Source organism: Budorcas taxicolor, chromosome 17, assembly GCF_023091745.1.
Source record: "Budorcas taxicolor isolate Tak-1 chromosome 17, Takin1.1, whole genome shotgun sequence".
NCBI lineage: Eukaryota > Metazoa > Chordata > Mammalia > Artiodactyla > Bovidae > Budorcas > Budorcas taxicolor.
This window is the reverse complement of record NC_068926.1, coordinates 6777794-6790745: the sequence shown is the minus strand read 5'-3', so window position 1 is coordinate 6790745 and position 12952 is coordinate 6777794. Positions and strand designations below refer to the sequence as shown.

General features: G+C 44.5%; 1 protein-coding gene across 9 annotated transcripts in view; it reads left to right on the top strand.

Annotated features, from left to right (window-relative positions):
* Positions 1–12952, top strand: part of FHIP1A (FHF complex subunit HOOK interacting protein 1A) — a 305419-nt gene that overhangs the window by 268349 nt on the left and 24118 nt on the right. For all 9 annotated transcript variants that reach the window (XM_052655131.1, XM_052655122.1, XM_052655124.1 and 6 more), the window contains one exon: positions 2848–2927. In XM_052655131.1, coding sequence (XP_052511091.1) covers positions 2848–2927 — 80 coding nt within the window. The remainder of the gene's footprint in view (positions 1–2847; positions 2928–12952) is intronic.

Sequence of the window (12952 nt, the reverse complement as noted above, 5' to 3'; positions counted from 1 at the left end):
TTTTGGATGCAAGTCTGGGCACGTGTGAATTTAGGTAGTCATTCTTTAGTTTGGTGCTCTGATTAACTTTGAAAATCCTCTCATACCTTTAGTGTAATCCTTTGTAGCCCTCTCCCCATAGGCTGTCTCTGTTTAATTGCAATTATTATTTTAAAAGCAAAGGTATGTTGGAAGAAAATGAAAACACTAGTTTGCAAAGATCCATATACCCTAATGGTTATAGATAAGCAGCATTATTTGCAGTTTGCAAACTGTCCACGTTATGGAAGCAACCAAACTGTCCATCAGCAAATGAATGGATAAAGAATATGTGGTAGGCCTTCCCTGGTGGTCCAGGGGCTAAGAGTCTGCCTTCCAGTGCAGGGGACACAGGTTTGATCCCTGGTTCAGGAAGATTCTACATGCACAGGACACCTGATTCCGTGCCTCACAACTGATGAACCCTGGACACTCTAGAGCCCGTGCTCTGCAGCAAGAGAAACCTGTGCACTGGAGAGCAACCCCAGCTAGAGAAAGCCCTCGCGTGACAGTGATACCTAGTGCAGCCGAAAAAAGAAAAAAAGAAAAAGGGGGAATGAAATTTTGCCATTTGCAAGAACTTGGATGGAGTTGGAGGGCTTGATGCTAAATTAGTCAGTCAGACAGAGCAACACATGCTGTGTAATGCCACTTATATGTAGAACTTAGAAAATACAACCAACTAGTAAGTAAAACAGACAGGAAGCTGACTCACAGCTATGGATAACGAACGTGGTTACCAGTGGTGAGCTGGAACGCGTAGGGGGAAAAAGGGATATCATGAAATCACGTGTGAAACTTTTGAAACCTGTAAAGCACTATAGAATGTAAAGAACTTTTCATTCAATAAAAACAAATCAAAAGCCTCAAAAAAAGTTGGATTAAAAGATTGACAAAATTGACCAACTTTTAGCTAGACTACTAAGGAAGAAAGTAAGAAGAGTCAAATTAATAAAATCCAGGATGAAAGAAGGGCTATCACGGTTGACCTCACAGAACTAAAAAGGATTATGAGGGATATTGTGAACAACTATATGCCAAAATATTGGACAATTTAGATGAAACAGGCAAGTTCTAGAAAGATCCAGGCTTCTGAGACTGATTCAAGAAGAAATAAAAAATGTGTAAGCAAGTAAGAACTCTTGTGTTTCAAAGAACACCACTAAGAAACTGAAAAGGCAGCTGGCACAATAGGAAGGAATCTTTGCAAGTCATGTCTCTGATAAGATACTTACACGTAGAATAACAAACTCCTGGGACTCAGTAACAAAAAGACAGACACAGGGTGCTGAGCACCTTGACAGTGATTTGCCCACGTTACTATGGTGACACATAGAAAGGACTCAGAATGGGGAAAGCAGATGCTGAGGGGTAATCCTGGGAGAAAGAGAAGATTTCCTAGGAAAGGCGATGCCTAGGGTTAGTCTTGGAGAATAAGGAGGCTTTATCCTGCGGAAGAGACAGAGGAAGGCATTCCAGGCAGAGGAACGGAATGTGCAGAGGCATGGAGTGAGTGGAATGAAGTGTTGCTTCTGCCTGACTGTAAGGGGTGACCTGTCCTGAGTACAAGAGATGTTTTGGGGCACACCAAGTACAGTTCTTTCCCTGCAGCACTGTTAGGAATTTCATTGACCAGGTTGTAAACTGGTCCTGCCTAGAAGACAGACTAGCGCTTATTCTCCTGTACAAACAGTAAGAGCCTCAATTACTTAAGCGGCTGGATAGAACAGTAAATGCTTACTCCCCAAAGGGCACAGTGATTTTAGAATGCACCTGTGGGAACCTTCTCTGTTGGGCTCTTTATCCTTCCTTTTTAGAAATTAGAGATGGCAAGAATTCTTTTTTTTTTTTTTAATGAAAAAAGTACTTAATGAAATACTTCAGGAAAGTATATCATCACCTCCTCAGCACTATGGGAAATGGAACTCAGGAAAATCTTTGCCCCAAAGCCAAGAAACAAATCAAAAGGAGTTGAGGTTTGGGGCTGGGGACTCTAGGTAGAGAGTTGGCTGGGGTATATGCAATTTTCTTTTAGCCCTATCTTGTAAAAAATGAATGTCATACTTGGAAATAACTAGAAGGGTCTTCTCTGGGACTCCAGTGATTAAGACTCTGGGCTCCCAATGGTGGGGATCCAGGATTTGATCCCTGGGGGTCAGGAGACTAGATCCCACATGTTGCAACTAAGACTCTGCATGCCACAGCTATTAATACAAGCTCCTGGATGCCATAACAAAGACTCCTCACAGCCAAATAAATAAATAAAATCTTAAAAAAAGAAAATAGGAAAACAAAACGACATTCATTGATTGTGTGTGTGTGTGTGTGTCTGTGTGTGTGTATCTGTGTGTGCGTCTGTGTGTGTGCGTATCTGTGTATGTGTCTGTGTGTGTGTGTCTGTGTGTGTGTATCTCTGATTGTGTGTGTCTGTGTGTGTGTGCATGTCTGTGTGTGTGTGTCTGTGTGTGCGTATCTGTGTGTGTGTCTGTGTGTGTCTGTGTGTGTGTGTCTGTATGTGTGTGTCTGTGTGTGTGCTGGGGAGTTGCAGGGGCATATTTATCTGGATCTTTTATGAGCATAGGCATTTTGTAGGAGGGTAATTCTGCATAGTGGCATAATCCCAGGGATAGATTGTCGAATCAAATCCTACAGGAGAAATGGTAGTCTGAATACACATTCTCTCTGGCAGCAGCATCTTAAAAAAAAAAAAAATTAAAACTACTTACAAAATAAAGGCCATTTTTGGTCATTCTGATGTATTGGCCATCTTTGGGGGTTCTAGAGGGCCTTTCAGTGTCTGAAATAGCATGTGTGTTTGTTGCTTCCCAGCTTTGTGTGGTGTCCCTGGCATTATTTAGAACGCTCATCGGTTTACACTGTGAAGATGTGATGTTACAACTAATTCTAAGGTGAGTTGCCACCTTTTGTCTCCTTCAAAGAACAACCCTACATTATTGCTACTTATTTTCCTTTGGTAATATGAGCTAAGTAAGGGCCGTGCTTCTAAGAAAGAAAATAATCAAGAAAATCAGCTTAATTTCTGCATTATTGCCCAAGGTTAAAAGTATTTAGGGGGGCAAAGGCATTATATTATACATGTGCTCCTGGAAAAAATAAATAGAACATTTGGAAACTTTCAGAAGTATTATGAAAGCTCTTCTGGTCTGTAACTGAATGTCTTTCTCCCAAAGTACATTTTTAGGAGGCTCATGTTATTGAGAACAACTTTTCTCAATATGAAATGCTGTTGGTATATAGAAATTATTCTGTGACTTTTGCTTTAGTAATGGTATGGCTACAGTGCTCACTGCCTGACTTGCAAGCATTTTTCAATTAAATTCGGTAGATGTTTAATGAGTACTTCCTGTGTACAGTTCAGAAGGGTGTGGGTGGAGGGACGAACTGAAAAGGACATCCACGTACGCGGGGCAGAGAAGGTCTGTCCTTCACATGTCCAGGTGGGAACGGTGTCATGAAGGGGCTGGGATCTGAAAATGGGTGTGCGGAGTCTAAGTGGACTGCCAGCAAGACGACATCAGTTTGGTCATTGGGCAGGAGCCTCAGGGACACCGAATCCTGCCTCAGCCCAGCCTGTCCTCTCAGGGTCCCTGAGAGGAGCACCTGCCTTTGTGAAGGAAGAGAGTTGATGAGGGCCTGTGCTCCCGCACCCACCTCCGTGGTCTGGACGCAGTAAGGAAAGAGCCGACCAGCTCACTGGTGCCTGCTCCACCTCCGTCTTCCGTAGACCCTGCTGCTGACCCCTCCGGGGACAGAGGGCGCTGAGAGCAAGAGGGGAGGGAGGAGACCCGGACTGCCCCTGGCCCCCACCGTGGTTTAGGCATGGTGTGAGCGAGGCTGAGGAGCTGGCTCTCCAAGAGGAGTCTGGCCCTGGAGAAGTTTCAGGGTGTGGCCAAGCGTGCTCCTGGGAACAGCGGCAGAGACGTCATCCAGGAGCTCAAGGAAACACACGTCCTTGGCTGTCTTCTCCCAGACAAGCTGAGTCAGGAACTGGTGGTGGGTGGGGCCTGGCAAGCTGTGTTTTGTTTCACTCCAGGGGATTCTGATGCCAGGCTACGTTTGAGAACTACTGGTTTGAGGAAGGTGCAGTATAGACGTGTCACCCTGCAGAAGGGAGCGATAGAAGCACCGCAGGGGGAGTCGGTGGCGGCCTGGTGATGGAGGCCTTGCAGAGTCACTGTTTTATAGGAGAATATCGCCTATTAATTTTGGGCTTTTGGAGGGTTTGGATCAGGCCATCAGTAACTAATCTTAGGGCCTTAGCAAAGAACAGATCTGCTCATAAGTACATACCCTGGGTCGTTCAGGAGAGCATTCGTTTTCTGTCCTAAAAGGGTTATGTCCGCTTCGCATCAGGTCTGTCCTGATGTGACCTGGCATTAGCGGCGCCTGGATGAAATCTGTCAGAGCAGCTTGTTAAAGCCTTTTTGTTTGGTGTCAAAGCCAAAGTTCACTTCCAGCAAGGGTAAATCCTGGTTATATTTAAATGTTAGATTCTTGAATGCCGCTTCTTTGACAGCAGGGAAAGCAGCTGTCCTCTGCAGTGGGCCTGGAAGCCTGGCCCCACGTCCCAGCCCTGGTCACCGGGGGAGGCTGAGCCCAGGGGGCGGACGCTTCTGCCCAATGGCATTGTCTACTCATAGGGCGCTGCTTGTGGTAAAAACTGTCCCCAGAGGTCGTATTCGTCAAAGCTTCTTGTGAGAGCCAGATCTGTGCCTTATGAAGGAGAAGGAATCAGCTCGTGATTGAAATGCGCGTCCAAGTCAGTGCTTGGCATTTCCATGGTGAGCAAGGGCCTGTTGTTGCCCAGGAAAGTGCGTGGTTGCAGGTGCTGAATGGAGTCATGGGGAAGGCGCTGGGTGTAGCCTCTGATCCCAGCGCTCCCAGCCCGAGTTTCTTTGTTTCCTTATTGAGGAGGATGATGAGAATATAATAGTAGTTGCCCTTTATTTACTACTTTCTGTATTTCTGATTCTGCCACGTTGCCTGGGGAATCTGAGAAGAATGAGTTGGGGACAGATGTGGAGGTCAGCACGTGGTAAACATGCAGGAAACCTCTGCTTCCTATCTTTGTCACCTGAGCGGCTGATCCACCTCCCCCCACCAATCCCCATTTAACAAGTACTTTTTCTGATTTTTTTTTTAACTTTTTATTTTGTATTAGAGTATAGCTGATTAACAATGTTGTGATAATTTCAGGCAGAACAAGTACAATTGTAGTCAAATACACTCAACATTCAAAAAACTAAGATCATGGCATCTGGTCCCATCACTTCTTGGCAGATAGATGGGGAAACAATGGAAACAGTGAGAGACTTTATTTTCTGGGGCTCCAAAATCACTGCAGATGGTGACTGTAGCCATGAAATTAAGAGACTCTTGCTCCTTGGAAGAAAAGCTATGAAAGCAAAGACATTACTTTTCCAACAAAGGTCCGTCTAGTCAAAGCTATGGTTTTTCCAGTGGTCATGTATGCATGTGAGAGTTGGACTCTAAAGAAAGCTGAGTGCTGAAGAATTGATGCTTTTGAACTGTGGTGTTGGAGAAGACTCTTGAGAGTCCCTTGGACTGTAAGGAGATCCAACCAGTCCATCTTAAAGGAGATCAGTCCTGGGTGTTCATTGGAAGGTCTGATGCTGAAGCTGAAATTCCAGTACTTTGGCCACCTGATGTGAAGAACTGACTCATTAGAAAAGACCCTGATGCTGGGAAAGATTGAAGGCGGGAGGAGAAGGGGACGACAGAGGATGAGATGGTTGGATGGCATCACTGACTCAATGGACATGAGTCCGAGTGAACTCCGGGAGTTGGTGATGGACAGGGAGGCCTGGCGTGCTGCAGTCCATGGGGTTGCAAAGAGTCGGACACGACTGAGCGACTGAACTGAGTCAAATGCACAGACCCTAACCCCACAGTTCAGTGGTGGGCCTTCACACTATTGTGCAGCCGTTGCCACCATCCATCTCCAGAACTGGTCTCACCTCACAAAGAAAGCCCCTTCTGTGCCCCTTAAACCCTCACCCCCTGCCCCACCTGCGCCCCAGCCCAGGGCAGCCCCTGGCCTGCATTCTGTGGCTCTGCGTTTGCCTCTTCTGGGAACCTCACGTAAGTGGACTCATGTAGTATCTGTCTGTCTGTGCCTGATTCGCGTCACTTAGCACGGTGTCTTCAAGAGTCTTTCATGTTGTAGCAGGTGTCAGGATTTCCTTCCTTTTGAAGACCAACTAATATACCATCATTTATACCACATTTTGTCTACTCATTTATCTGTCACTGGACATTTTGGATTGCTTCCCATTTTAGCGGTAATGAATAACACTGCTATGGCCATAGATACACAGCTATGTCTCTTCAAAACCCTGCTTTCGCTTTTTTTGAGTAGATATCTGGAAGTGAAGCTGCTGGACCATTCTGTTAAATTTTTTTTTTCTACAATAGCTGCACATTTTATAAGTCCACTGACAATGCACAGGGTTCTGGCTGCTCCACATCCTTGCCAATACTTATTTTCTGTTAAACTAAAAACTTTTTTTTAAAGAAATTTATCTTCATTTATTTGGCTGCATTGAGTCTTAGCTATGGCACACAGTCTCAGCTGCCCTGCAGCATGTGGGATCTTAGTTCCTTTCAGTTCAATTCAGTCGCTCAGTCGTGTCCGACTCTTTGCGACCCCATGAATTGCAGCACGCCAGGCCTCCCTGTCCATCACCAACTCCCGGAGTTCACTCAGACTCACGTCCATCGAGTCCGTGATGCCATCCAGCCATCTCATCCTCGGTCGTCCCCTTCTCCTCCTGCCCCCAATCCCTCCCAGTATCAGAGTCTTTTCCAATGAGTCAACTGTTCACGTGAGGTGGCCAAAGTACTGGAGTTTCAGCTTCAGCATCATTCCTTCCAAAGAAATCCCAGGGCCGATCTCCTTCAGAATGGACTGGTTGGATCTCCTTGCAGTCCAAGGGACTCTCAAGAGTCTTCTCCAACACCACAGTTCAAAAGCATCAATACTTCGGTGCTCACCTTTCTTCACAGTCCAACTCTCACATCCATACATGACTACTGGAAAAACCATAGCCTTGACTAGATGGACCTTAGTCAACAAAGTAACGTCTCTGCTTTTCAATATGCTATCTAGGTTGGTCATAACTTTTCTTCCAAGGAGTAAGTATCTTTTAATTTCATGGCTGTGGTCACCATCTGCAGTGATTTTGGAGCCCAAAAAAACAAAGTCTGACACTGTTTCCACTGTTTCCCCATCTATTTCCCATGAAGTGATGGGACCAGATGCCATTATCTTCGTTTTCTGAATGTCGAGCTTTAAGCCAACTTTTACACTCTCCTTTTTCACTTTCATCAAGAGGCTTTTTAGGTCCTCTTCACTTTCTGCCATAAGGGTGGTGTCATCTGCATATCTGAGGCTATTGATTGATATTTCTCCTGGCAATCTTGATTCCAGCTTGTGTTTCTTCCAGTCCAGCGTTTCTCATGATGTACTTTGCATAGAAGTTAAATAATCAGGGTGACAGTATACAGCCTTGACGTACTCCTTTTCCTATTTGGAACCAGTCTGTTGTTCCATGTCCAGTTCTAACTCTTGCTTCCTGACTTGCATACAGATTTCTCAAAAGGCGGGTCAGGTGGTCTGGTATTCCCAACTCTTTCAGAATCTTCCACAGTTTATTGTGATCCACACAATCAAAGGCTTTGGCATAGTCAATAAAACAGAAATAGATGTTTTTCTGGAACTCTGTTGCTTTTTCCATGATCCAGCGGATGGTGGCAGTTTGATCTCTGGTTTCTCTGCCTTTTCTAAAACCAGCTTGAACATCAGGAAGTTCACGGTTCACGTACTGCTGAAGCTTGGCTTGGAGAATTTTGAGCATTACTTTACTAGCTTGTGAGATGAGTGCAATTGTGCGGTAGTTTGAGCATTCTTTGGCATTGCCTTTCTTTGGGATTGGAATGAAAACTGACCTTTTGTAGTCCTGTGGCCACTGCTGAGTTTTCCAAATTTGCTCTCATATTGAGTGCAGCACTTTCACAGCATCATCTTTCAGGATTTGAAACAGCTCAGCTGGAATGCCATCCCCTCCACTAGCTTTGCTCATAGCGATGCTTTCCAAGGCCCACTTGACTTCACATTCCAGGATGTCTGGCTCTAGGTGAGTGGTCACACCATTGTGATTATCTGGGTCGTGAAGATCTTTTTTGTACAGTTCTTCATTGTATTCTTGCCACCTCTTCTTAATATCTTCTGCTTCTGTTAGTCCATACCATTTCTGTCCTTTATCGAGCCCATCTTTGCATGAAATTGTTCCCTTGGTATCTCTAATTTTCTTAAAGAGATGTTTAGTCTTTCCCATTCTGTTCTTGTCCTCTATTTCTTTGCACTGATGACTGAAGAAGGCTTTCTTATCTCTTCTTGCTATTCTCTGGAACTCTGCATTCAGATGCTTATGTCTTTCCTTTTCGCCTGTCGTCTTCTCACAGCTATTTGTAAGGCCTCCCCAGACAGCCATTTTGCTTTTTTGCATTTCTTTTCCATGGGGATGGTCTTGATCCCTATCTCCTGTGCAATGTCACGAACCTCATTCCGTAGTTCATCAGGCACTCTATCTATCAGATCTAGGCCCTTAAATCTATTTCTCACTTCCACTGTATAATCATAAGGGATTTGATTTAGGTCATACCTGAATGGTCTAGTGGTTTTCCCTCTTCAATTTAAGTCTGAATTTGGTAATAAGGAGCTCATGATCTGAGCCACAGTCAGCTCCCGGTCTTGTTTTTGTTGACTGTATAGAGCTTCTCCATCTTTGGCTGCAAAGAATATAGTCAGTCTGGTTTCGGTGTTGACCATCTGGTGATGTCCATGTGTAGAGTCTTCTTTTGTGTTGTTGGAAGAGGGTGTTTGCTACGACCAGTGCATTTTCTTGGCAAAACTCTTATTAGTCTTTGCCCTGCTTCATTCCGCATTCCAAGGCCAAATTTGCCTGTTACTCCAGGTGTTTCTTGACTTCCTACTTTTGCATTCCAGTCCCCTATAATGAAAAGGACATCTTTTTTGGTTGTTAGTTCTAAAAGGTTTTGTAGGTCTTCATAGAACCATTCAACTTCAGCTTCTTCAGTGTTACTGGTTGGGGCATAGACTTGGATTACTGTGATATTGAATGGTTTGCCTTGGAAACGAACAGAGATCATTCTGTCATTTTTGAGATTGCATCCAAGTACTGCATTTTGGACTCTTTTGTTGACCATGATGGCTACTCCATTTCTTCTGAGGGATTCCTGCCTGCAGTAGTAGATATAATGGTCATCTGAGTTAAATTCACCTATTCCAGTCCCTTTTAGTTCGCTGATTCCTAGAATGTCAATGTTCACTCTTTCCATCTCCTGTTTGACCACTTCCAATTTGCCTTGATTCATGGACCTGACATTCCAGGTTCCTCTTCACTTTCATGCATTGGAGAAGGAAAATGGCAACCCACTCCAGTGTTCTTGCCTGGAGAATCCCAGGTATTGGGGAACCTGGTGGGCTGCCGTCTATGGGGTCGCACAGAGTCAGACATGACTGAAGTGACTTAGCAGCAGTAGCATGCAATATTGCTCTTTACAGCATCGGATCTTGCTTCTATCACCAGTCACATCCACAGCTGGGTATTGTTTTTGCTTTGGCTCTATCCCTTCATTCTTTCTGGAGTTATTTCTCCACTGATCTCCGGTAGCATATTGGGCATCTACTGACCTGGGGAGTTCCTCTTTCAGTGTCCTGTCATTTTGCCTTTTCATACTGTTCATGGGGTTCTCAAGGCAAGAATAGTGAAGTCGTTTGCCATTCCCTTCTCCAGTGGACCACATTCTGTCAGACCTCTCCACCATGACCCGCCTGTCTTGGGTTGCCCTGTGGGCATGGCTTAGTTTCATTTAGTTAGACAAGGCTGTGGTCCTAGTGTGATTAGATTGACTAGTTTTCTGTGAGTATGGTTTCAGTGTGTCTGCCCTCTGATGCCCTCTTGCAACACCTATCATCTTACTTGGGTTTCTCTTACCTTCGGTGTGGGGTATCTCTTCTCGGCTGCTCCAGCAAAGCACAGCCACTGCTCACACCTGAGTGTCCTGCACTGGAAGCAGATTCTCAGTGACTGGACCAGCAGGGAAGTTCCCTGGAAAGGGTATGTTGGCAATCAAGTAGAAATAACAGGCAGATTTAAAGAACCAGCTGGGGCTTTTAGAAGTGGAAACTGTAATTATTAAAATGAAAAACTGAGTGTTTAGTGTAGATAACATTTAAGATACAGATTAAGAGAGAATTAATGCGATTGAAGAAGTTACTACTAAGTTTGCAGCAGAAAGAGATAAGGAGATTTACAATTGTGAGAACAAGGCTGTGAACAGTGGTGGCTGGAATGATAAGGTGCATTGATAAGGTGTGCATCTAGTTAGGTCCATCTAGTCAAAGCTAAGTCATGTATGGATGTGAGAGTTGGACCATAAAGAAAGCTGAGCGCCGAAGAATTGATGCTTTTGAACTGTGGTGTTGGAGAAGGCTCTTTGAGAGTCTTGAACTGCAAGAAGATCAAACCAGTTAATCTTAAAGGAAATCAGTCCTGAATTGGAAGAACTGATGCTGAAGCTGAAACTCCAATACTTTGGCCACCTGATGTGAAGAGCTGACTCATTGGAAAAGACCCTCATGCTGGGAAAGATTGAAGGCAGAAGAAGGGGACGACAGAGGATGAGATGGTTGGATGGCATCACTGACTCAAAGGACATGAGTTTGAGCAAGCTTAGGGAGTTGGTGCTGGACAGGGAGGCCTGGCGGGCTGCAGTCCATGGGGTTGCCGAGAGTTGGACACGACTGAGCGACTGAACTGAACTGAGTCCCTCTCATCTTTGGTTCTGTTTTCCAGTGTTGCAGTTACCTGTGGTCAACTGTGGTTCAGAAATATTAAGTGGAAACTTAATATTAAGTGGAAACTTAAGTGGAAATAAGCAGTTCATAGGTTTTAAATTGTGTGCTGTTCTGAGTAGGTGTGATGGAATCTCAGGCCTCCCCTCCCAGGATCCCCAGTTATTGACAGAGTCTGCCCCTGATATCCACCTGTCAACGTCTTCATGGCTCAGCGATCCAGGATCACTTTAAGTACACGTTCATCGTTTGCATTATGTCGGAAGGTCAGTGACAGCCTGAGCCTGCGTCACGAGGCTGACATTATTCAGCTCACTTCATGCCATCATGGAAGCGTTTCATCGTCTCAGATCCTCGCAGGAGGGGAGAGTACAGCAAAGTAAGACGCTTGGAGAGACACTGCATTCACATAAGTTTCATTACAGTACATGGTTATAGTTGCTATATTTTACTACTGGATACTCCAAAAATGGATCCGTGAGCTAATGCGCTGTGTATTCTAGGGTGAAACTGAGTAGGCTAGACCATATTACCCCTAGATAAATGAGCTGGATATGATTTTTTGTCATTCTGCAGTACCATTTTGTAAATTAAAATATTGATGTTATCATGTCTGTCCATTTTCCAACACTAAAACTTTTCTGAAGTTGGGGGAAATAGCTATTACTAGCTGGTGTTGTTATTCTCTTCCTGAGCCTTATCTAGAAACTAAACTAAACTAAACTATCATAGGTTTGTATGTATAGAAAGAAGCACAGTATTTATAGGGTTCAGTACTATCTGCTGTTTCAGGTATCACTGGGGGTCTTGGAATGTATCTCCTGCAGATAAGAGGGGCTTACTGTAATGAGAACAGTGTCTTTTCTGACTTAGAATCTGTACCAAAAGCAAAGGCAGTTAAAAGATCCTCATTTTTCTAGCCATGTGAACGTTAGGGGACCTAAAAGATATATTTATAAACTGGCCGTTTTTGTTGTTGCCGCTGTAGTCATTTGAACGTGCACGACAAACTTGTAGATCTGAGAGGCAGCAGAGAGCAGTGACGATTATGTGACTCCTTTTAGTGAGTTATTTGTTACATGATAAAGCTACATCAATTTTTGTTGCAACCCAAACACTCTTAATTATTGACATTTCAAAGTGATAATCCGTTTGTAACTGATTTTGTTTTTTTTTTTTCTTTAGCAAGATATCAGAGTAGTAAGTTGGAATAAGGTACCCCTAGAGAGGCTATTTAGGGCCACAGAAAATGTAAGAGAAATTGTCCACCTCGCAGGATGTGACCTGTGATGGGCCAAAGGCAGGCAGGGGCTGCTGACCGGCAGTCACCTGACAGATTATATAGCTGCCCCCCCACCCCCCATGTTCTTGACACTTCCCAGCTTAGGCACCACTGGATTGCTTGACACTTCCCAGCTTAGGCACCACTGGATTGCTTAATACCCTGAATGCCATTTCTGAATATTCTGGTTGGGGTTTTTCTTTCACAAGTGCTGGTCCTTGGTCAGGTTTATGAACTACATCACCTTTTGTGTTCAGGTAGAAACTGCTTTGCTCAAAGAGAAGCTGTCTGTTCACTTCAGGAACATTCCCATCTTATGTGAGCATTAGGTTTCTGGAGGAGCGGGGAAAAGAAGCCAACCTAGGGTACGGTGAACAGGAGAAATCCGGCCAAAACGTCTTTGAAAACCAAAGGAGCTTTCTGAAATTCACTCACGTTGCTGTTAAGATTCTTGCCCGCTGGTGCATACTGAGGTGGTCATCATCTCCGAGGAAGCGTCGTGCTTCCTTCATCATACCCGACTGCTTTGTTTGTTTTTATTGGCAGTGTAGCAGCGGGCAGTGTGTATGCTCTGTTATTGATCGGTTGTCACTGAATTGTTTCAGAAGTGATGATGATTTATTTTAACGAGTGATATCCAGTAACGTAGAACATGGACCCAGGGTTGCGGAGGGCTAGGGAGATAATGAAAAAAGGGAGGACAGTGTAGGAAATAGTTTTTTTCCTGCTGT